This window comes from Hyperolius riggenbachi, chromosome 7 (genome assembly GCF_040937935.1).
Source record: "Hyperolius riggenbachi isolate aHypRig1 chromosome 7, aHypRig1.pri, whole genome shotgun sequence".
Classification (NCBI taxonomy): Eukaryota; Metazoa; Chordata; class Amphibia; order Anura; family Hyperoliidae; genus Hyperolius; species Hyperolius riggenbachi.
This window is the reverse complement of record NC_090652.1, coordinates 158,645,700-158,667,595: the sequence shown is the minus strand read 5'-3', so window position 1 is coordinate 158,667,595 and position 21,896 is coordinate 158,645,700. Positions and strand designations below refer to the sequence as shown.

The 21,896-nt window shown below is 43.0% G+C and overlaps 1 protein-coding gene across 1 annotated transcript in view; it reads left to right on the top strand.

Moving 5' to 3' along the window:
* PDILT (protein disulfide isomerase like, testis expressed) overlaps nt 1-21,896 on the top strand; it is a 102,717-nt gene that overhangs the window by 64,224 nt on the left and 16,597 nt on the right. Inside the window, exons 8-10 of the mRNA XM_068246862.1 lie at nt 5,834-5,954; nt 7,845-8,026; nt 21,366-21,452. Of these exons, the coding sequence (XP_068102963.1) occupies nt 5,834-5,954; nt 7,845-8,026; nt 21,366-21,452 (390 nt within the window). The remainder of the gene's footprint in view (nt 1-5,833; nt 5,955-7,844; nt 8,027-21,365; nt 21,453-21,896) is intronic.

Sequence of the window (21,896 nt, the reverse complement as noted above, 5' to 3'; positions counted from 1 at the left end):
TTCTCCAAGTTTGATGTCCCCAACTGTATCCCATTTATTTTGTATGGTGCTAGACCATTGGTACGACCAAAATGCATGACTTTACATTTGTCAACATTGAACTTCATCTGCCATGTATGTGCCCATATAGCCATCCTATCCAGGTCCTGTTGCAATATGACACTATCTTCCTGAGAGTTGATGATTCTGCACAATTTTGTATCATCTGCGAAAATAGCAACATTGCTCACTACTGCATCTACTAGGTCATTAATAAATAAATTGAAGAGCACTGGACCCAGTACAGACCCCTGTGGGACCCCACTGCTAACAGTCTCCCATTTTGAGTACGATCCATTGACCACAACTCTTTGTTTTCTGTCCATTAGCCAGTTCCCTATCCATGCACACAAACTCTTTCCCAGTCCTTGCATCCTCAACTTTTGCACCAGACTTCTGTGGGGAACAGTGTCGAAGGCCTTTGCAAAGTCCAAGTATATCACATCTGCAGCATTCCCAATATCCATATTAGCATTCACTACCTCATAAAAGCTGAGCATGTTAGTCAAACAGGACCTGTCTTTAGTAAACCCATGTTGATGCTGAGAAATAAGATTATTTTCTACTATGAAGTCATGTATAGTATCTCTTAGTAACCCCTCAAATAGTTTGCATACAACTGATGTTAAGCTTACAGGTCTATAATTTTCTGGATCAGATTTTTTGCCCTTCTTAAATAATGGGAAAACGTGGGCTGTACGCCAATCCACTGGGACTCTGCCAGTTGCAAGAGAGTCACAAAAGATAAGATAAAGGGGCTTAGCTATAACTTAACTTAATTCTCTTAGGACCCGAGGATGCATGCCATCCGGGCCAGGTGCCTTGTCTATTTTTAATTTATTTAGTCTTGCCTTTACTTCTTCCTGCGTTAAGTATTTAATATTACAGTTAGAAAATTGAGACTCTTCTGCCTCTGTAATTTGCAACAGTGCTGTTTCCTTTGTGAAGACAGAAGCAAATAAAGCATTTAATAACTCTGCCTTACCTTGGTCATCCACCATTGAGTTCCCACCCTCATCCTTTAGGATTCCTATACAGTCAACCTTTCTTTTTTTTAGAGTTGATGTACTTGTAAAACTTTTTTGGGTTAGATTTGATATCCCTAGCGATTTGATTTTCAGCTTCGATCTTTGCCAGCCTAATTTCTTTTTTACAATTTTTATTGCACTCCTTATAATTGCTTAGTGCAGCCTCGGTCCCCTCCTGTTTTAGGACCTTATAGGCATTCCTTTTCCTCTTCATTTTATCCCTAACCTTTCTATTCATCCATAGAGGCCTTTTTTTATTACTAGACATTTTGTTTCCATATGGGATATACATACTACAATATTGATTAAGATAAGTTTAAAAGCTTGCCATTTCCCTTCAGTGTCCTCCCCTTGTAGTACATTATCCCAGTTCACCAAACTTAGTGCCTGCCTAATTTGATTGAACTTTGCTTTTCCAAAATTCATAGTTTTAGTGGTCCCGCTGCCCCGTGGCCTATCAGTCACCAGATCAAACGTTATCATGTTGTGATCACTATTTCCCAAATGTTCTTGAACCTGCACATTTGATACATTATCTGGTCTATTAGAAATGATCAGATCCAGTAACGCATTCCCCCTAGTTGGTTCCGTTACCATTTGAGTCAAGTAATTGTCCTGTAGTGCTGCCAGCAATCTGCTGCTTTTACCAGAATGGGTAGCCTCAATACCCCAGTCAAGGTCTGGAAAGTTGAAGTCGCCCATAATTATGACCTCATTTTTACTTGCAGCTTTTTCAGTCTGCTGTAGTAATCGCAGTTCTGCAGCTTCATTAATAAGAGGTGGCCTGTAGCATACCCCAATAAGCAATTGGCAACTTTTATTTCCACCATGAATATTTACCTAAACGGACTCCACATCTTCACAATCTTCCTCCATCTCATCGTTGAGGACAGCTGTAAAAGAATTCTTAACAAAGAGACAAACCCCTCCACCTTTTTTTCCTGTTCTATCCCTCCTAAACACATTGTATCCTTTTAAATTAGCTATCCAGTCATGGCTTTCATCCATCCATGTCTCGGTTATTCCCACAATGTCATAGCCTTTGTCATTCAGAATGAACTCTAGTTCGTCTATTTTATTTGCAAGGCTCCGAGCATTGGTTACCATGCACTTTATATTTTTACCACCACATTTACCAATTTTGTTTACACAAAATGGGCTACTTGAAGTTTTACCAACCTCCTTAATCTTTACACTGTCCCCACCCCCCTCTCCACCCCCCATAATGTTACGCTCCCACTGTCTTTTTACCTTATCTTGTCTACATATTGAGACTTTATCCTCCCGCCTCCCCCCAGATCCTAGTTTAAAATCTCCTCCAACCGTTTAGCCATCTTCTCCCCCAATGCAGCTGCACCCTCCCCATTAAGGTGCAGCCCATCCCTGCTGTAGAACCTGTAGCCGACTGCAAAGTCTGCCCAGTTCTCCAGGAACCCAAACCCTTCCTTCCTACACCAATTTCTCAGCCACTTATTTAACTTCCTAAGCTCCCTCTGTCTCTCAGATGGAGCACGTGGCACTGGCAGTATTTCAGAGAACACCACCTTGGAGGTCCTTGCTTTAAGTTTATCTCCAAGTACCTGAAAATCATTTTTGAGGACCTTCCATCTCCCACTAACTTTGTCATTGGTGCCAATGTGTACCATGACAGCTGGGTCTACCCCAGCCCCACCCAATAATCTGTCAATTCTTTCCGCTACATGCCGAACCCGAGCACCCGGGAGGCAACAGACTGTACGGCATTCACGGTTTCTTCGACATTGTATGATTTGCTGTGCCTTTGCTACTCTCGTGCTCTGCCTTGCTGTAGCCTTGTGTCACCTCTGGCAATCGCCTCTCTCGCGATTGCGTTCCTACTTCATATCTGCTGTTGTGTGTGCACCGTCGCGGGTTGGGGACTAGATTGGGGCACATACATACATTCTATCCCTGTGCTCATTTTCTTTTGCAATCGCTTCTCTTGCGATTGCGTTCTTACTTGGTTTCCTCTGTTGTGTGTCCGCCGTCGCAGGTTGGCGGCTAGATTGTTGGACATACATACATTCCTCATCTGTGCTTATTCGGTCTTGTGTCGCTGTTAGCAACCGCCATCTCCGGCGATTGCCTTCTCACCTTATCTTCCTGGTTGTGTGTTCATCGTCGCAGGGTGGCGACTAGATTGGTGAACACACATACCCTCTGTCGCTTTGATCTCTCTCTTTCAGGGCTATCTTGCCCTGCGTTTCTTCCCTTCATGCAATTCCTGTCTTGCGTCTGTGGCAGGGCAGAGGAGCTGTTCCTTTGCACTCCACAGCTCCACCTGCTGACAGGAATTTCCCTCTACAGGTGCATTGCACGTTTTGCTGGGTTCCCTCAAATTATACGCTTGTGGAGGATTTCCGCAGTGTCAGCGCACGTCTTGTGCGCTGATCACGGAGAGAATTCCACAATCGTTACACTGAGCAGTGAAAAATGAAACAGAGAGCAGGGTAGGTGTTTTCTCTAATGTTCCCACTGATATATATGGTAAAATACATAAGGGTGCTTTGTCTCTGGTTCACTTTACGATTCACACCTAAGGTACCCATATTCGCTATAATATTCCTACTTAGATTTGATTGAAAAAATTAACATTTCTGACCCTTCTGAATGGAATATGATTTTTAATAATATATGGATCATACAAAATTGACACTCGCAGCTAATTCAATATAAATGAAGATGGTACATAACACCTGATCGTATGCCAAGAATAGCAACACCAAGTAAGTTCTTTACCTCTTGGAAATACCATATGACTAATGGCTCTGCTATACATGTATGGTTGCCTTGTCCAAAAATAAACAGCTTCTGGAGGCAAATAGAAAAAAAAATGGATGCAAAGCTGTCTGGCGATTATGTGCTAGAAGAAATAAACTTGCTCTTTTTGGTAATTCTAATGCCAGAATGTAGCAAAAACCTTTGTACTAAAAATAGGAACCATGATTGACCGAAAGCTAATAGCCAAATATTGGAAGGATCCTACCGTAGTTCATCCACAATAGATGATGGTGTTCTCTCTGCAGAGTAAAAGAGCTCTGAACACAAACTCAGAACAGAACGGAAAAAAACAGCAATGCTTTGTCATGTTACGTAGATTAATAAATTTGACCTATTAGAGACTCCAGATCCTATTCATTGCTGACATGTCAGACACTGCAGTGAAGTAATGGCAGTTAGAATGCCTATCAAGTGAAACCAAGGGAATAAAAGGATCACTTCCAGCTGCTCTGTTGACATATTATGAGTTTTCAGATATCAAAAAGTATCATTTTATTCTGCTGCTCTTGTAAAAATGACTATTTCATTGTATTAGCCTTTAACTACCCACTATTGTGCAAAGCAGTCATTTTGGTAGAAAGCTATTTGCTTTCCTTTGGCCTACAGCACTGATTACTGGTACCTTTTGTACTCACATATGCCCTGGTCATACGTCATTAAGTTCAATACCTTTGATGATGCTGGCCTATTATCCCAAAACAATAAAGTGACATTTTTTTAACTCATTATTTATGACCAGGAGGTGTTGTTCAAACACCAAAACAAAAGAAACATGTAAATGTAATAGCTCATATACTGTATTTCTAATTAATATTTTTTCTTGCCTTTGTTAATGCCAACCACAAAAACTAAAACTGGGAGATAAGATGCGCCCATAAGTTGAAAATCAGTGTAAGAAAAATATGGAAATGGCCTACCGTAAAGGAGTGGTTTACTTTAAGGTAGGCCGTTTCCATATTTTTCTCACACCAATTTTCAACTTTTGTTAGTCACCCTTTTAAGGGTCCCATATTTTATGGTTTTTCATAAAGTATCTTCTTTTGGAGCAGCGACCGACAGAACCTCACAAGGCCGAGTGGGGACAGTTCTTCCCCACATGTGCAGATAGTGATTGCTTGAACAGCAACCCAGACTTGTGAGTATCCTGTACTTTCTTATACAACTTTAACAGTCCACCTAACATACTACACCAAAATAGGATCCTGATGTCTGTATTTTTTTTCCTCTCTTTTGCATGATACATTAACCACAACAGTTATGTTTGTGAAATATGCTAAAAAAGAAAAACACTATACATTTTATTTAAAGAAATTTGTTAAAGTCTCTAATATGTAAGCTTTCCAACATGATATGGAGAAGATGAAAGGTGTTTGATGTTGTTAAAGAGAAACTCCAGTGAAAATAATGTAATAAAAAAGTGCTTCATTTTTACAATAATTGTGTATAAATGATTTAGTCAGTGTTTGCCCATCGTAAAATATTTTAAATCCCTGATTTATATTCTGACATTTATCACATGGTGACATTTTTACTGCTGGCAAGTGATGTAGCTGCTGCATGCTGTTTTGGCAGTTGGAAACAGCTGTAAACAGCTATTTCCCACAATGCAACAGGGTTCACAGACAGGAAACTGCCAAGAGTATGTACTCACAATTTCTTTGTGGGAGGGGTTTCACCACAATATCAGCCATATAGTGCCCCCTGATGGTCTGTTTGTGAAAAGGAATAGATTTCTCATGTAAAAGGGGGTAGCAGCTACTGGTTGGAATAATGTTCAATTCTTGGTCAGAGTTTCTCTTTAAGACACAGTAAGATAGGAATGGACACATCATCAATATTGTGACGCATTTCCAAGTCATAATTTTCAGTGTGCCTGATTTGTGTAATTAGCATGGTATTTTCACATCATGTCATACTGAATTTGGAATCGGTATATTTTATAACACTGATTTTATCTTTTTAAATAGCCACAAACGGACAGTGAAGAGATCCCCAGTGATTGGGATAAACACTCTGTGAAAGTGTTGGTCGGGAAGAATTTTAACAAAGTTGCATTTAATAAATCAAGCAATGTCTTTGTCATGTTTTGTAAGTATGAACTTTATTCATTTTTCATTGTGGTATAGAGACAAAGTAAAACTGTTTTAAAAAGTCATAAGCTGCAATAGATTAAAGTAGAACTCCACCCAAACACTTCATTGTGTGTTGTATAGCGAAAGTTGCACAACAGTCACTGGAACAGGAAGTGAGCGCTTTCCTAAATAGGGATCCATTTGATAAGAATAAAACCTTAACTCCACCACACTGTACCAATGAGATGATTTCTATTATTTTATTGGTGTCTGCCACCTGATTAAAATATTTCCATTACTTTCTGTGACAACCATCATTAAATATTAAGTAAAAGGGACTCGAGTAGATGCAAGTGGATGGAAGGCAATGATTAACAGTCTGTCCAGAACAGGTGTGGTAAGTCAGGCAATCCTTAATCATGGCTGTCCTGATAGTGGTGTTGCAAGTGCTGTTTCAAACACACAGGCTCTTTCCCCACTAAATGCTTCATGATGGGTCACTAATAAGACTGCAAACAAACTCTATTTTCAGTGGAGACTAGTAGCCAAGGACAAGTGTCTGTCTTCGGACTGAAATCTGTGGCCATAGCAGTGGAGGCATATCTTAACTTGTCATCAGCATATGGGTTGCTATCTTACATAGGCCTGTATGCAATTCACTTTTTCTCTGAGTTTAGGTGATATTTTCACACCTCGTCATAAAATGCCTTTTAAAGGGACTCCGAGCAGTGCAGAAACTATGGAAAGATGCATACCATTTTGAAGCTCTCACATAAACCGCTGCCCTACGCCTTTTAGTTTTCAATATTTTTGCAATCGAAATCGCGGTGGCCGCGATTTTGACCGTGAAAATAGCGAAAACTAAAAGGCGTAGGGCAGCGGTTTATATATCGTTGGAAAGAGGAGAAAGAGAGCTTCAAAATGGTATGCATCCTACCATAGTTTCTGCACTGCTCGGAGTCCATTTAAAGTGTACCAGGGACCTCATAAAGTAAACATTTGATACCTACCCGGGGCTTCCTCCCGCCCCATAAACACGTCTGAGTCCCACACCATCCTCCCGCAGTCTACCGTTCAGCCGCGATCAGCCCCGGTAACTTGCTCAGTCGGGTCCAGTCTGGGTCTTCAGCGCAAGCGCAGGCTTCCCACGCATGTGCAGTGAACCCAAACTAATGCGACTGAGACAGTTACCGAGGCTGATTGTGGCTGAACGGCAGACCGTAGAAGGACAGCGTGGGACTCAGACGTGTTTATAGGACGGGAGGAAGCCCTGGGTAAGTATCAAAAGTTTACTTTACGTGGTCTTTGGTTTACTTTAAACCACAAGCAAGCAAGAAAACACTAAAAATAACTTTGATAGTACTTTCTCACCAACTTTTAGGTACTTTGACAATTGTACAATGCTCAAAAGTTATTTTAAAGAGAATATGGAAATTATCTCCTAGGAGATAACTCAGGTGAAAAAGTTTATTGCATATGGGCCATAGGCCCTTATTCAATTCACTTTTTCTCCTAAGTTCTCTACTAGGAGATACTTTGTCATCTTCTGTTAAATTTTTTTCACCACTCTGCAGTTGAAAAAGTAACAAAAAGTAGGAGACAAAGACAGTGTCAAAATTAGTCTATTTTCTTGTTTGCTGAATGCTTAAATAGCAGTTTATTGATAAAGTGTGAAATATGGCCTAGGAGAAATATACCTAGGAGAAAACTTATGGCCCTTATCAAATTCACTTTTTCTATTAAGTTTTCCAATGTCCCTCATCCAATTCTACTCTTTCTACTCTTCCCTGGCAAAAATAGTTTTAAGAAGAAAGAGAATTGCACATTACTAAAACACTGTACACCACAACTTGGTAGTAAAATGCATTTGTAAAAGACTCAGGCATTTAGATTTTCTTTATTTCAGATGCTCCCTGGAACAAAAAATCGAAAGAGCTGCTACATGTGTGGGAAGAACTAGGGAAAATATACACAGGTAACAAAAATGTTACAATTGCTAAAATTGATTGTACAGCCAATGACATTCAGCTGATGGTGTTAGACCGCTACCCCTATTTCCGTTTCTTTCCTGCTGGATCAGATAACCAGGTAAGAATGTTTTACCTGTATATTGAAAATGTGAAAGAATGAATAGACTTTATATTTTTGGAACTGGTGAATACCTGCTTTCTTCCCCACTGTACTAGGATAGTGACAGTAGTCATTTCTCATGAATAAAAATAAATAAAAATAAAGTCCAACTTTTGATGGATGAATTTATACAGGGAATTGTGCACTGGCCCTTTGAAAGGAGCCATGTGTGAGTACAATAGCAGCTAGCCACAACGTGTTTGGATTTGTGGCTAGCTGCTACTGAACTCACGATTGCCTCCTTTCAATCGAACAGAAAAACAGAGCAGGTTCACATTTCCCTGTATATATCCATCAATCAAAAGTGGGACTTTTCTTAAAAAACCCCCACAAACCTTTGCAAATTTTCCTCATCCAATATTATGGAAAAGATGATCGTCCAAACCATTGTGCCATGAGATGGGGTAACTAACTTGTGTTGTTATAGGCCCTGGAAGGGGCATACAGTGAAATCTGGAAGCTTCCATTAACCATTTATAACACGCGGACGTGAGCTTCACGTCTGAACCGACAGCTGCTACAGCCGCAGGGATGTGCTAGTCACGTCCCTGCAGTTTGAAGGGGTTTGCACGCGACCTTACGGGCAGATGCATACAATCGTGATGTTGCTAGCAGGGGTATTCACTGCAGGGGACAAAAGTCCCCTGTGCCAATCCGTACATGTCCGCTGAGAATAAACTTTTTTTGTGTTCAAAAACAGTGTTTATTCTTAAAAAGAGCCGCCACGCTTCGTTCCGCCACTGATTTCTGCCGCCAATCATTAGATTTATGAATGGGAACAAAGTTCCCATTCATTAATCTCCCCGCAGGCCACCCGTGATGCAGGCTTCCATTAAAGCCTCAGTCAATTCCCTAGTTACAATGTAGCAACACATTGTTTCCTATGTAGCGTACTTGTTTGCTACATAGGATTTGCTCAGTGGGGACATCTTGTGGCCAAATAGTAAAATTACACCTACTGACTTTAGGGATTAAAAAAAAAATTCATATGTATGTCAAGAGGGCATATTATTATACATTTATGGGCAAAAATTAGCGATGTATGTAAAACTGAAAAAATGTACCTTTATTTCCAAATAAAATATTCTTAGCATAATGTACCACCCAAAGAAAGCCTAATTGGTGGCGGAAAAAACAAGGTATAGATCATTTCTTTGTGATAAGTACTGATAAATTTATTGGGGAATGAAAGAGAGGAGCACTGAAATGGGAAAATTCCTTTCGTCCATAAGGTGAAAAATACCCGTGGTCTGAAAACTGGTTAATAATGTAAATGTAAACCCAAATCGGGTAAAAAGGTAAAAGGGGTAATTTTTAACCACTATCTATCTATATTAAAGGACCATGTTTATACAATTAAATATTATTTTATTAAAATTAATTTTGTTCTTTTTTCATCTTAATAGCATGTGAGTGCTGTTGCCATTGTCGATAGCCAGTATTCAGTTAGTTCCTCTATGCCATTGCAGTCCATGCATGTGTGCGACCAGATGACTACTAGTAATGAGCTCAAATTTCGCACAGTAGTCATTTTTCAGCAAAATTCGCAATTATGATGCAAATCATTATGTGAAATTTTAAACTACTGCAAAATTAATTTTGCATGTCCTTAGAATTCTGATGTAAAAATTACATTTTTCATGCCCAAAGACAAATACATTTGTGAGAAAATGTGTTTTCCCATGCCCACAGACTGGAATACATTTATGCAAAAATGTAATTTCTCAGATCTATAGACGTCAATGCATTTGCATGAAAAGGCGTTTTCTAATTCCTATACCTTAGTGGAATACTTTTATGTAACTTGCAAAAATGACTAGAAATATGAATTGGGTGGAGGTGGCTGGATAGTGTAATGGTTAAGGGCTCTGCCTCTGACATAGGAGACCTGGCTTCGAATCTCGGCTCTGCCTGTTCAGTAAGCCAGCACCTATTCAGTAAGGAGTTCTTTGGGCGAGACTCCCTAAAGCCGCATCTACACGCGTAGATGCGGCCGCGATGTTGCTTATCAATCGAGCCGCTGATGCGGCTCGATTGATAAGATCCGACAGGACGGATCTCCGTACCGCCGATTCCCTGCTCGCTCCCCGCGAGGGGACAATGGCAGGGAATCGAGCGGAAGATAAGCGGCGCCGGCGGGGACGAGCGGGGAATCGAATCCGGCGCATGCGCGGCGAGCGGGGACGCGGCGGGTACACGCGGGGACGCGGAAGAGGTGATCCGGCGGCTAATCGAGGCGGCGGATCGCGGCCGCATCTACTCGTGTAGATGCGGCTTAACACTGCTACTGCCTACTGAGTGCGCTCTAGTGGCTGCCTCATAAGCGCTTTGAGTCCGACAGGAGAAATTATTATTATTATATTATTATTAATTACAAAACTAAAGTTATGATCCTATTCGTAATAGTGAAAATGTGTGAATTGACTCATTACGATCAACACTACTACTCTATCTTTATTCCGATATGTTTCCTATTGATGATATGTTTGCTTTAGACAGGGGTGCCTCTAGCCATTTTGTCACTCCAGGCGAGAAATCCTGTGGCGCCCCGTCCCCCCGTCCCCGTGATTGCCCCCCAGCCCCATTCCCCCCACCCCCAAAACCCCTAAAAATAATCATAATGCAGCAGCGTGTCACCAGAAAATACACTTATTGCGGCATGGGTTCACCAGAAAAAAGTTGTAATGCAGCAGAGCGTTTCACCATAAAATATACTTATTGCGGCATGCACTCACACACACCACACACAGTACACACACACACACTATACACACACACCACACACACACTATACACACACACACACACACACACACACACACACACACACACACACACACACTATACACACACACACACACTATACACACGCTCACACACACTATACATACACACATACTATACACATGCGCACACTACACACACACTATACACACGCACACACTATACAAACACACACACACTATACATGCACACACACACACACACACTATTTATTATTTATTGTATTTATAAAGCGCCAACATATTACGCAGCACTATACACACGTACACACACAGTACACACTATATACACACTATATACACACTATACACACGCACAGTACACACACACTATACACACGCACACTGCACACTACACTATACACACACACTACACTATACACACACACACACACACACACACACACACACACACACACACACACACACACGTACACCTACCTATGTCCTCCCCTTCACCACCATCTCTACTAATCCCTGCTTTCGCTCCCTTATAGTGTGTCTGAGCCCTTATGCAGAGAAATAATGAGGAGAGACATGCTGAAAGAGAGGGATGAAGATGTTTGCCTCACCAGGATTGCACTTTTATTTAGCTTTCCTGTATGACAAGAAGACACAGCCAGCCAGCACTAGGGAAAGAGGGAAACAAAGGTGAATGAAGGAGGCTGGTGCACACCAAGAGGGCTTCTGAGCGCTTTTCAAATCGACAGTGATTTGAAAAGCGCTGGGCTATTGTTACCCTATGACGGTGTTCCCACAGCAGCGTTGGGATTTTTTCAAATTTTTTGGAGCGATTCTTTCAAAAATCGCTTCACAAAGTCGCATTCGCAAACTGCTAGCGATTGCTATTGCGATTTTGTTGTGCAGTAGCCCAGAGAGAGGCGGAGTGGAGAAACTTAGAATAGCCTGAGATGGAGCAGAGAGCTTATCTGTATTGCAGTCCTACATTACACAGAGACTACTTACCTGTAATAGGATTCCTGTCCCTGGCGGTCTCTCACACAAGTCAGAAAGCAGCCCTCCTGGAGTGTAGGAACTGTCAACATTTTTCCACTTGTTTAACACCTTATCTGCACAGGCAGTCATTTTAACAATGGTGAGAGACCAGACAGATGTTTTCCCACAGACCCTCCAGGCAAGCTCTGCATTATGTTGTGTATATTTACCAGCTTGCCTGCCCTCTAATTGCACTTTTATCTGCTAGCTTAGTGTTTGACATTGCCTTACAACAACAAACCTGAACACACCAGGCACTGGACCAGCCCTAAATCACTGAATGAAAGGCGACCTGGGGGGCAGTCCATGCCTGGCTGCTACACTAAGTCTCTCTAAATCCATGGAGTTACCAGTAGCAGAGAGAGAGAGAGAGAGAGAGAGAGAGAGAGGAACTGACTTAATCGGTCAGGACTCAGAAGCTGATTCTGTACTCCAATGGATCCCTGACTGAGTGAGCTGGAACTGAGTGAGCTGGGACCAGTGCCTTCTCTCACTGACTCATTCATTACTGTGGTTCTTTGAATCATTGAGCTGAAGGAACTGAATTAATCAGCTATGAGTGGAGTCAGGCGCTGCTTTTAGCTGCTGTTGTAATCTGACCCCTGAGTGAGCTGAGAGGCATTTCTTATCTCACTACTCAGTGCAACAGCGCTCTTCCCTCCTCCTGTCGCTCTAGGCAAAAATTTATAGCTGCCTAATGGCTGAGACGGCTGTGGCTTTAGAGCTCAATCTTTTTTTTTTTCATTTTTGAAGTTGAGGGGCAGAAAAGTCTAAAATCTGTACTTGCTATTCTGATAATATGCATGGCTCTAAGCCTTGACTGATCAGGATAGAGATCTGAATTAAAGCTGGAAATGTTATGATTACATAGTTCTGTAGTGGTGACAATATTTCCACAGCACTTTGCAAAGAGACTCAAAAAATTACATCACTAGCTGTCCCTCAATGGGGTTCTATACAATTACAAGAGAACTATACAACTTGAAGGTAAGAAGATGGGCAATACATGCTATAAACTGCATTCACAGTTAGGGCTCGTTACCACTTGCGTGGTTTCCGTGCCTAATTTGCAGAGTTTCCCCGAAGGCAAATCGCGTGGGAAACTCTACCATAGGGAACAATGGCACCGCCAGCCAAATCGCTTGCGTTAGTGATTCGGTCGGCATTTCCATCTGAATTGGTGCGAATCCCATAGCCGTGCCTTGCACCGCTGATGGGATTCGTCTGCGTATCCACAGACCCGGAAGTGCCGCCGCGCGTCTCGCAGACGCGTGTGACACAAGTAGAAACGAGCCCTAAGAAGGGTGTATACATGCTGCTTGACACCCCGCAATTTCTATTACACTGTATTGTAGACTGCTGGTTTATAGTCACTGCACTTTATAGTCTAAATTCCTGATGCCTTTGAGGGAGCCAATTAATCTACCAGTGTATAGTACTGTGCAAACGTTTTAGGTAGGTGTGAAAAAATGCTGTAAATGAAGAATACTTTCAGAAATATTAATGATTCTTTATTGTTATCAATAAATCAAGTGCAAAGCGAGCAAACAAAAGTAAAATCTAAATCAAATCAATATTTTGTGTTACTACCTTTTGCTTTCAAGCCAGAATAGGTACACTATAGGTACACTTGCACACTGAGGGATTTTGTAAGATTATAGTCAGGTCACGTGTATAACAAACCAATTACAGGTTGCTAATGCTAAACAGGTGCTAAAGATCATCAATGTTAGATGTAGGTTGAACCACAGTCAATAACTGAAACAGGAACAGCTGTGTAGGAGGCTTTAAATTGAGTGAGGAACTGCCAAGCTCTTCTACCAAGGTGAGGTTGTGGAACAGAAACAAGACACAGGTAGTTACATTGCATCATCAAGGTCTCTGCCAGACAAAGATTTCAAAGCAGACTAGGGTGTCAAGATGTGTTGTTCAAGCTCTTTTGAAGAAGCAAAAAGAAACAGGCAACGTTGAGGGGTGTAGACACAGTGGTCCACCAAGGAAAAAAGCATATGAAAGACACATCAAGCTTATTACCCTTTGAAATCAGAAGAAGTCCAACAGTGCCAATAGCTCCGAAATGCAAGAAACCAGTAGGACCCAGGTACTTCCAACTACTGTCCAGAGAAGTCTATCCAGAAGTGGTCTTCATGGAAGAGTTGCAGCCAAAAGCTATACAAAGCTATACCGAGGTGGAAACAAGGACAAGCGACTCAAATATGCATAAAAGCATAGGAACTGGGGAGCAGAAAAATAGCAGCAGATGCTCTGGACTGATGATCCAAAATTTGAAATATTTGGCTGTAGCAGAAGGCAGTTTGTGCATTGAAGGACTGGAGAACAGGGGTGCATGTTAGTTCGGCGCCGCTCAGTTCGGCGCGGTGGGAGCTGAATGACGGCTCTCCCCGCTGCTGCTAAACTCCCGAGGCGGCGTTAAATACTATTCCCCTCCGATTTGTCGCAACTCGGAGGGAGTTGTAATTTGGGGTCTGGCAGCCGCCAGAGCTCCGAATTACCACTACGCGCCCCGCGCAGCATAGCATTGCTGCTATGGGGCCCCCAGTTTCGGCGCTCGGCTCTCAGAGCCACGCGCCGAAAAAAGCTGATTCGGGAGAACGGTATAATAATGAGTGTCTGCAGGCAACAATGAAGCATGGTGGAAGCATGGTGGAGGTTCCTTGAACATTTGGGACTGCATTTCTATAAAGTTGGAGATATGGTCAGGATTAATGGTGTTCTCAATGCTGAGAAATACAGGCAGATACTTATCCTTCATGGAATACCACCAGGGAGGTGTATGATTGGCCCCAAATTTATTCTGCAGCAGGACAACAACCCCAAACATGGCCAAAGTCATTAAGAGTGCTCTTCAGTGTAAAGAAGAAGAAGTCCTGGAAGTTACGGTATGGCCCCCACAGAGCTCTGATCTCAACATCATCTAGTGTGTCTGGAATAACCTGAAGAGGCAGAAGGATGTGAGGAAGCCTACATCCACAGAAAATCTGTGGTCAATTCTCCAAGATATTTGTAACAACCTTTAAAAAATGTGTGCAAGTGTACCTAGAAGAATTAATGCTGTTTTGAAGGCAAAGGTTGATCCCACCAAATATCGATTTGATTTATATTTCTCTTTTGTTCATTCACTGCAGTTTGTTGATTGACACTTTCATTTTTTTTACAGCATTCTTTGTTTACAGCATTTTTTTCAAAACTGCCTAAAACTTCTGCACACTACTGTATATTTGTGGGAGGAAACCAGAAGTCAACAAAAGGAAATCCACAAAAACATGAGAACAAAAAATTTCATGGCAGATTGTATCCTGATGGTTTCAGACCTAGAGTGCTGGAAAGCCATTGTGCTAACCACTTGCTAAGGACCATGGCATGGACCAAAAATGAATTTAAAAAAGGACTTTCCTTACAAAACTCAAATACAAGTTTTAGCTGGAGTTGAGCTTTTTGTACCTGTTCCTGTTCACTGCTCATGAGCACCTTGGAAACCAGTGTAAAAAGAACCACTGTAAAAAGATGGGCACTCAGATTTCTTGTAATCGTTATAGCCAACCAATCAAAGCCCAACTCAGAAAGAATTCGAATCAACATTTTTATTTGGCCAAAAAGGTTTGAACTTACAAGGAATTTGCCTTGGCAGCTGCTTAATGGACACAGACAGTATTATAAAAGGACAGACAGTATAAATAATTACAGATGAAGGACAGTAAAAAAAAAATATAGATGAAACATTAATTTTTCAGTTCTCTGCAATGCTTTCAAGTCCTAGCAGTTTTAGAGTTAGCATTATTCTGCATTAAGCAGACTCTGTAACTTTAAAAAAGTCCCCTGGGGTGGGGGGGATAATTACCTCGGGAGGGGGAAGCCTCTGGATCCTATTGAGGCTTCCCCTGTCCTCCTCCATTTCACGGTGGTCTTGCTGGACACTCTAAACCACAGCCGACAAGGAAAGTCATCTGGCGCAGTAGAGCCTGCAATATTTACCTTCCCACGCAGGTGCAGTAGCGCCTCTCCGCTCGGGGTCAGGCAGAAATAGCCAATCCCGATCAGGTCTGCTCTACTTGTACAGGTGAATTGTGCCTGCGCAGCAGAGCAGATCCGATCGGGAATGGCTATTTCTGCCTGACCTTGAGCAGAGAGCCGCTTGTAATGATCTGCTCAGCTGTCTGCACGGGCAGACAGCTGTTTGTCCAATCTTTAAGTCTGAGGGCTGCAGGTCTCTGAAAAAGAGACCTGTCTTTTCTTTGCAAGTTTCAGAGTGCTCTGCTGAGGAATTTGCATACACTTGTCATGCAAATTGCCTACCTGCCTCCTTTGAAGGCTTGCAGTATAAATACCTTGTTCTCCCAGAATCCTTTGCTGGTCATGAAGGTTTGTTCCTGCTAAACTCTCCTGGAGAATCAGCCTTACTTGTTTCCTAAAGATTATCTTAGAGTAATTCCTGGGGACTGCACTAGGCATCCCTTCTAGTGCAGTCAGGTTGTATTCTGTATTGCCTTGTTCTGTCTCTCTGTCTCGACGCCAGCGGCGGTCGACAGGAAATCGTTCTGTCTGTCTGGGAGTGTAGGCCAGAGCTGCGGTTGCTACTGGCTGCTCCATCTGTCTGGATCACATCTGCTCTAGCGGTAGCAGCGGTGGTTCCTTCTGTGTTCTGTCTTAGGGGTGCTAGCCAGAGCAGCGGTTGCTACTGGTAGCCCCATCTGTCTGTCTTGTCTTGTACGAACGCTTGCTGTAGGCTCGGTGAGGTAACCGTTTAGCAAGCGTTCGTGTTCTCTATTTCGTGTTTGTGTTTCTTTGGTTAGGGTGGCACGCTTATCACTAGGCGCCTAACGCGCGGTGATCGTGCTTAAACGTGTTCGCTGTTGCGAATGAGTGTGGTGTTCGTGTTTAGTTAGCGTTTGTTATTTTCCTTGTTGGTCTTATTGCTGTTTCTGGTTGTGCCTTTTTGCTACTCTTGTGCTCTGTGCTGCTCGGTCTTGTGTCACTATTGGCAATCGCCACTCTGGCGATTGCGTTCCCACTTAATTTCCATTGTTGTGTGTTCACCGTCGTTGGGTGGCGACTAGATTGGTGGACACACATACATTCTGTCTCTGTGCTCTCTCTCTCTTTAAGGGCGATCTTGCCCTGCATTGCTTCAACTCGTACAATTCCCATCTGGCGTCTGTGGCAGTGCAGAGGCTGTGTTCGTCTGCACTCCACAGCTCCATCTGCCGGTGGGAACCTCCCTCTACAGGTGCATAGCACCACAGCTGGGTTCTCTCAATTTACACGCTTGTGGAGGATTTCCGTAGTGTCGGCGCGTGTCCTGTGCGCTGACCACGGAAATAATTCCGCAATTGTTACACCGCTACTGTGCCTGCGCTGGAGCCAGGGAAGGTAAAAATTTACATGGCCACTGTTCGGGTTCCGCTAGCAAGACCACCGTGGGATGGAGGAGGATGGGGGAAGCCTCGATAGGATGCAGAGGCTTACTGTAACGATCGGTGTCAGCAACCAGAGAGAGAATCTGATCCTTGGCGATCCGCAGTATCCCCAAGAATAAAGATATACCCGATTATCGAGGATCTGCGGAATCGTCAATAATCAGATATGTCTAACCTCTAGACACCAGAGAGAGTGTAAGTGTTTGGTGCAACAGTAACAACTCTGAGTAAAGACCACCAGAGGAGCTGGCGGCCTATACTGCTGAGGAATTCACCCCTGAGCGGTGGGTTATATTCCTGTAGCCTGTGGACCCCTGAGCGAGGGACCAAGGCTGGGATGCAGGAAGCCCTGCTGCTAATATGTAAGGTTTTGCCCTGAACTGGGCTAACATAACACAGTAATAACACAAACCTAGTCTGGGGTGTGAGGTCCGTATTCACAACACCCTGGAACTAGTCTGGAGCATAACATAAATGATAATACAATTCCCTAGTCTTGGGTGTGAGTTCTGTGATCATCAACACCCTGGAACTAGTCTGGAGTATAACATAAATGATAATACAGTTCCCTAGTCTTGGATGTGAGGGCCTTGATCTCAACACCCTGGAACTATGCTAGAGAATACACAGAAGATGCACAGTATTCCTAGTCTGGGGTGTGAGGGCCTTGATCTCAACACCCTGGAACTGGTCTAACAAATAATACAATTCAATTAGTACTTTAAGCTATCAAGAATCTGACTCAGTGTGGATTCCCAGCTCCAGCCGGTTCTGGCACACTGTCGGGTCTAGCTAAGGTCTGAGTGCCTTCACGCAAGTGTTAGCAATGGCAGACAACCAGCAACTGACAAGCAGCAGAATATATAGTTGCTGGACTCTGCCGCCCCGCCCGAGCCATTCAGCCAATCATGAGTCCCGCAGGAATCAGCTGATCTTCCTGATCAGCTGACACTTCCCCTGCTGGTATAAAGGTCCTGAGTTCAGGCCCGCGCGCGCATAGCTCTCCATCTGCCTATGTGCACTAACAGACCCAGCCACACCAAGCGCATGCTGCTGCATGCAAACCGCCGCGTTGGACGCGGAAACAGCTGCTTTGCTGTCAGGACATGCGGCGGCTTTTCCGCATTCCACCATACTACCAGACGCGTGTCCATGCGTGCAAACCGCCGCTTTGGACGCGGAGTCAGCCGCCTCGCTCTTGGCATATGCGGCGGCTTTTCCGCGTTTTCTCACACTTACCCCTCCTGAGATAAGTACCCCCCCAGGGGACGTTTTTAAAGTTAAAGGTCCTCTTTAAGCAGAGCTACCTACCCCGGGGGAAGTTTTAGTTACAACTGACTGGTATCTCACTCCTGAAGGCTAAAATTGGACGATGGAGTGGGCAGGGTGAGGAGGTCAAAGACAATCATGGTCGCTCTCTTTCTGCGACTGTTTGTATATAGGTCCTGCAGGGAAGGTGGACTGCAGCCAATTATTATTTTTGCTGATCCGATGATGCGCTGTAGTCTCACCTTCTTATTTTAGATTATTTTAGCTTTGGGTAGAGTGGAAAAAGTTTAAAACTAGTTTTCACAATTTCCATCCAGAGAGAACATTGGTAAATCTCTTCAACAAGGACGGGTTGATGAAATAAATAATTTTAAGCTGTGCAGGAAATGCTAGAAACATTCAAGTTTTTATTGCTGTTTCTTGAGATCACCAGGCTTCACAGTAAAGCTGTAATGAATAGCGGAGATGCCGCCGCATGGGCAAGCGGCATGGCGGCTATCTCCGCGTCCCAGCCAGTGGCTGCTGCCGCGCAGCAGCGTGATACTGCTTTGCCTGGTACTTCTAGTGCACACAGATGGAGAGCTACGCGAGCGCGCGCCAGGACCTTTATGCTGCTAGAAGGGGAGTCAGCTGATCATGCCGATCAGCTGACTCCAGCTATGCTCTGGATTGGCTGAGTGACTGGGGCAGCGCTGTGGAGCGCTTTTAGTATATATAGGACTTGCCTGTCACTTGCAAGTTGTCTGCTGTTGCGAACAGTTACGTGTGAGCGCTCAGACCTGAGTCAGATCCCACAGTGTGTTAGAACCAGCCGGAGCTGGGAATTCACACTGAGTCAGATTACATTGATAGTTTAAAGTACTATTGCTTGCTACTGTTTATGTGTTAGACTAGTTCCCGGGTGTTGAGACCAAGGACCTCACACCTAAGACTAGGAGATTACTACATTGTCACTGCTTATCTGTTAGACTAGTTCCCAGGTGTTGAGACCAAGGACCTCACACCTAAGTCTAGGACTGTGACACATTATTTGTTACCTGTTATGACCTTTGGCTTTTCCTGACTACTCTCCTGTCCTCTGATTCGGTACTTCCACCCATCTGATTATCTGTTGCCAACATTGCCTGTACCTGGATACCGAATCAGTCTTCCGCTTCTGTACTTTGTCTGTCCGTGTGTTGCCGACATGGCTTGTCTGACCTTGTTGGCTGTCACCTAGCTCTTGGGTGATCAGCCTTACTATACCCCTGTGACGCCTGCTCTTCAGGTGGTTACTAGCTGCTACTTCTGGCCTATGGTCACCAGCTCCTCTGGAGGCCATCGTGCAGCACAGTCAGTGGGTCTCTACCTCTCTAGGTCCACTGGCTGCAGTACAGTCTGATTCCCTGCCTCTCAGGGAATCCTTGGCTGCAGTACAGTCTGATTCCTTGCTCCTCAAGGAATCTCTAGCTGCAGACCAATTATCATATCACTCCAATCAGTGGTCCCTGCCCCTCAGGTGTCCACTGGCTGCAGTACAGTCCGATTCCCTGCCCCTCAGGGAATCCTTGGCTGCAGTAGTGTCTGTATCTCCCGCCTCTCGGGAGATAACCTCTCCGATTACTGTTGCACAAAACACTATACCACATTGGGTGTCCTGTGTCTAGCTATACTAGTATTATTGGTGATTCTGCAGATCACCACATAATCAGGTATAGCATCTGTATTATTGGTGATACTGCAGATCACCAATAATCAGAAAAATCTGTGTTGCTGACACCAATCGTTACAAAAGCTCTGGAGGTGTATGTACCCCAGTCCCAGAGACAGAGAGTGAGAGTAGGTCTTCCCAAGTGAAAGTCAGAGCAGAAACAGACAACCCTAAACAGGTTCTAATCCTGTAACTCACATTTTGACTTGGAGGTTGGCTTTAAAGAGAAACTCTGACCAAGAATTGAACTTTATCCCAATCAGTAGCTGATACCCCCTTTTACATGAGAAATCTATTCCTTTTCACAAAAAGACCATCAGGGGGCACTGTATGACTGATATTGTGGTGAAACCCCTCCCACAAGAAACTCTGAGGGCCGTGGTACTCCTGGCAGTTTCCTGTCTGTGAACCTTGTTGCATTGTGGGAAATAGCTGTTTACAGCTGTTTCCAACTGCCAAAGCAGTAAGCAGCAGCTACATCACCTGCCAGCAGTAAAAATGTCACCATGTAATAAATGTCAGAATGTAAATCAGGGATTTAAAAGATTTTACAATGGGCAAACACTGACTAAATCATTTATACATAATTATTGTAAAAATGAAGCACTTTTTTATTACATTATTTTCACTGGATTTCCTCTTTAAAGTGAAGAATACAAACTGAAAAAAAAGTGTTATGAAATGTGAACGCAAAAAGATTTTGTATTTTGTTTTAATGTATTACAATGTCCTTAAAATGATTCAGTGTCCTGTAGCGAGGCCTGAGTTGTAAATTGTGCATGCCTCTTCCTCTTTCACTAAGCTGTTCCCATTGGCCAACTCTCACAAGACACATGCCAACTAATCCCGTCAGCAATATCACTTGAATAGAAATGGTGGCAGTTGGCCTATAGGAGCTGCTTGGTGGATCTGGAAGGACCACACACAACTGTACACAGTTTCACTTTAACTTTTAACAGTTTTTAAAAATGTAAAAAATGACAATAATACAATATTTAATATTTCTGTACAATTGAGTGATGTTAGCTGCATTTCTAAAAATACATATTTTGACATGCTCTGAACAGAATTTTGATGTTTAGAGAAACAAACATTTTATTGTTTAATTTTTTCTTCAAATGAAGTCCGTACGATACACAGGAGGAAAGACAGTCCAAGCATTTACCGAGTTTTTAGAGAATGAACTCAAGTCATCACATAATAAAAAAGAGGTAATTCAATATAATATTTTATAATTACCGTACATAAAAAAAGCATATAGGGAATGTCCAATACTTGTGATGTATATCTGAATGGATAAATGACAAACTTTATTAGTCCAGTTTGTGAAACAGCTGGTTTTGGCACATGCGGTTTGGATGCTGCATTCATTTGGGTTCTTGATAATGGACTACTAGTAGTCTCAGTCACCACAGGTACTAATAGTATTAGAGCTTAGGTCTCTCATAGGTGGTTGGGTGTGGGGTTAGTTTGTATCAGGGACTGTAGAAGGGTAGGGGTCAGGATATAGTTGTAACTGCAGTGGGTTAATTAAAGTTAACTGAGCATTATTTTTCAATCTGCTCCACTCCAATTGTTCCCCTTAATTAAAGTTAGGTAATTCAACTCCCCCATCTGTTTTCCCATAACAATTAGTGATAAATGTACCTTCTATG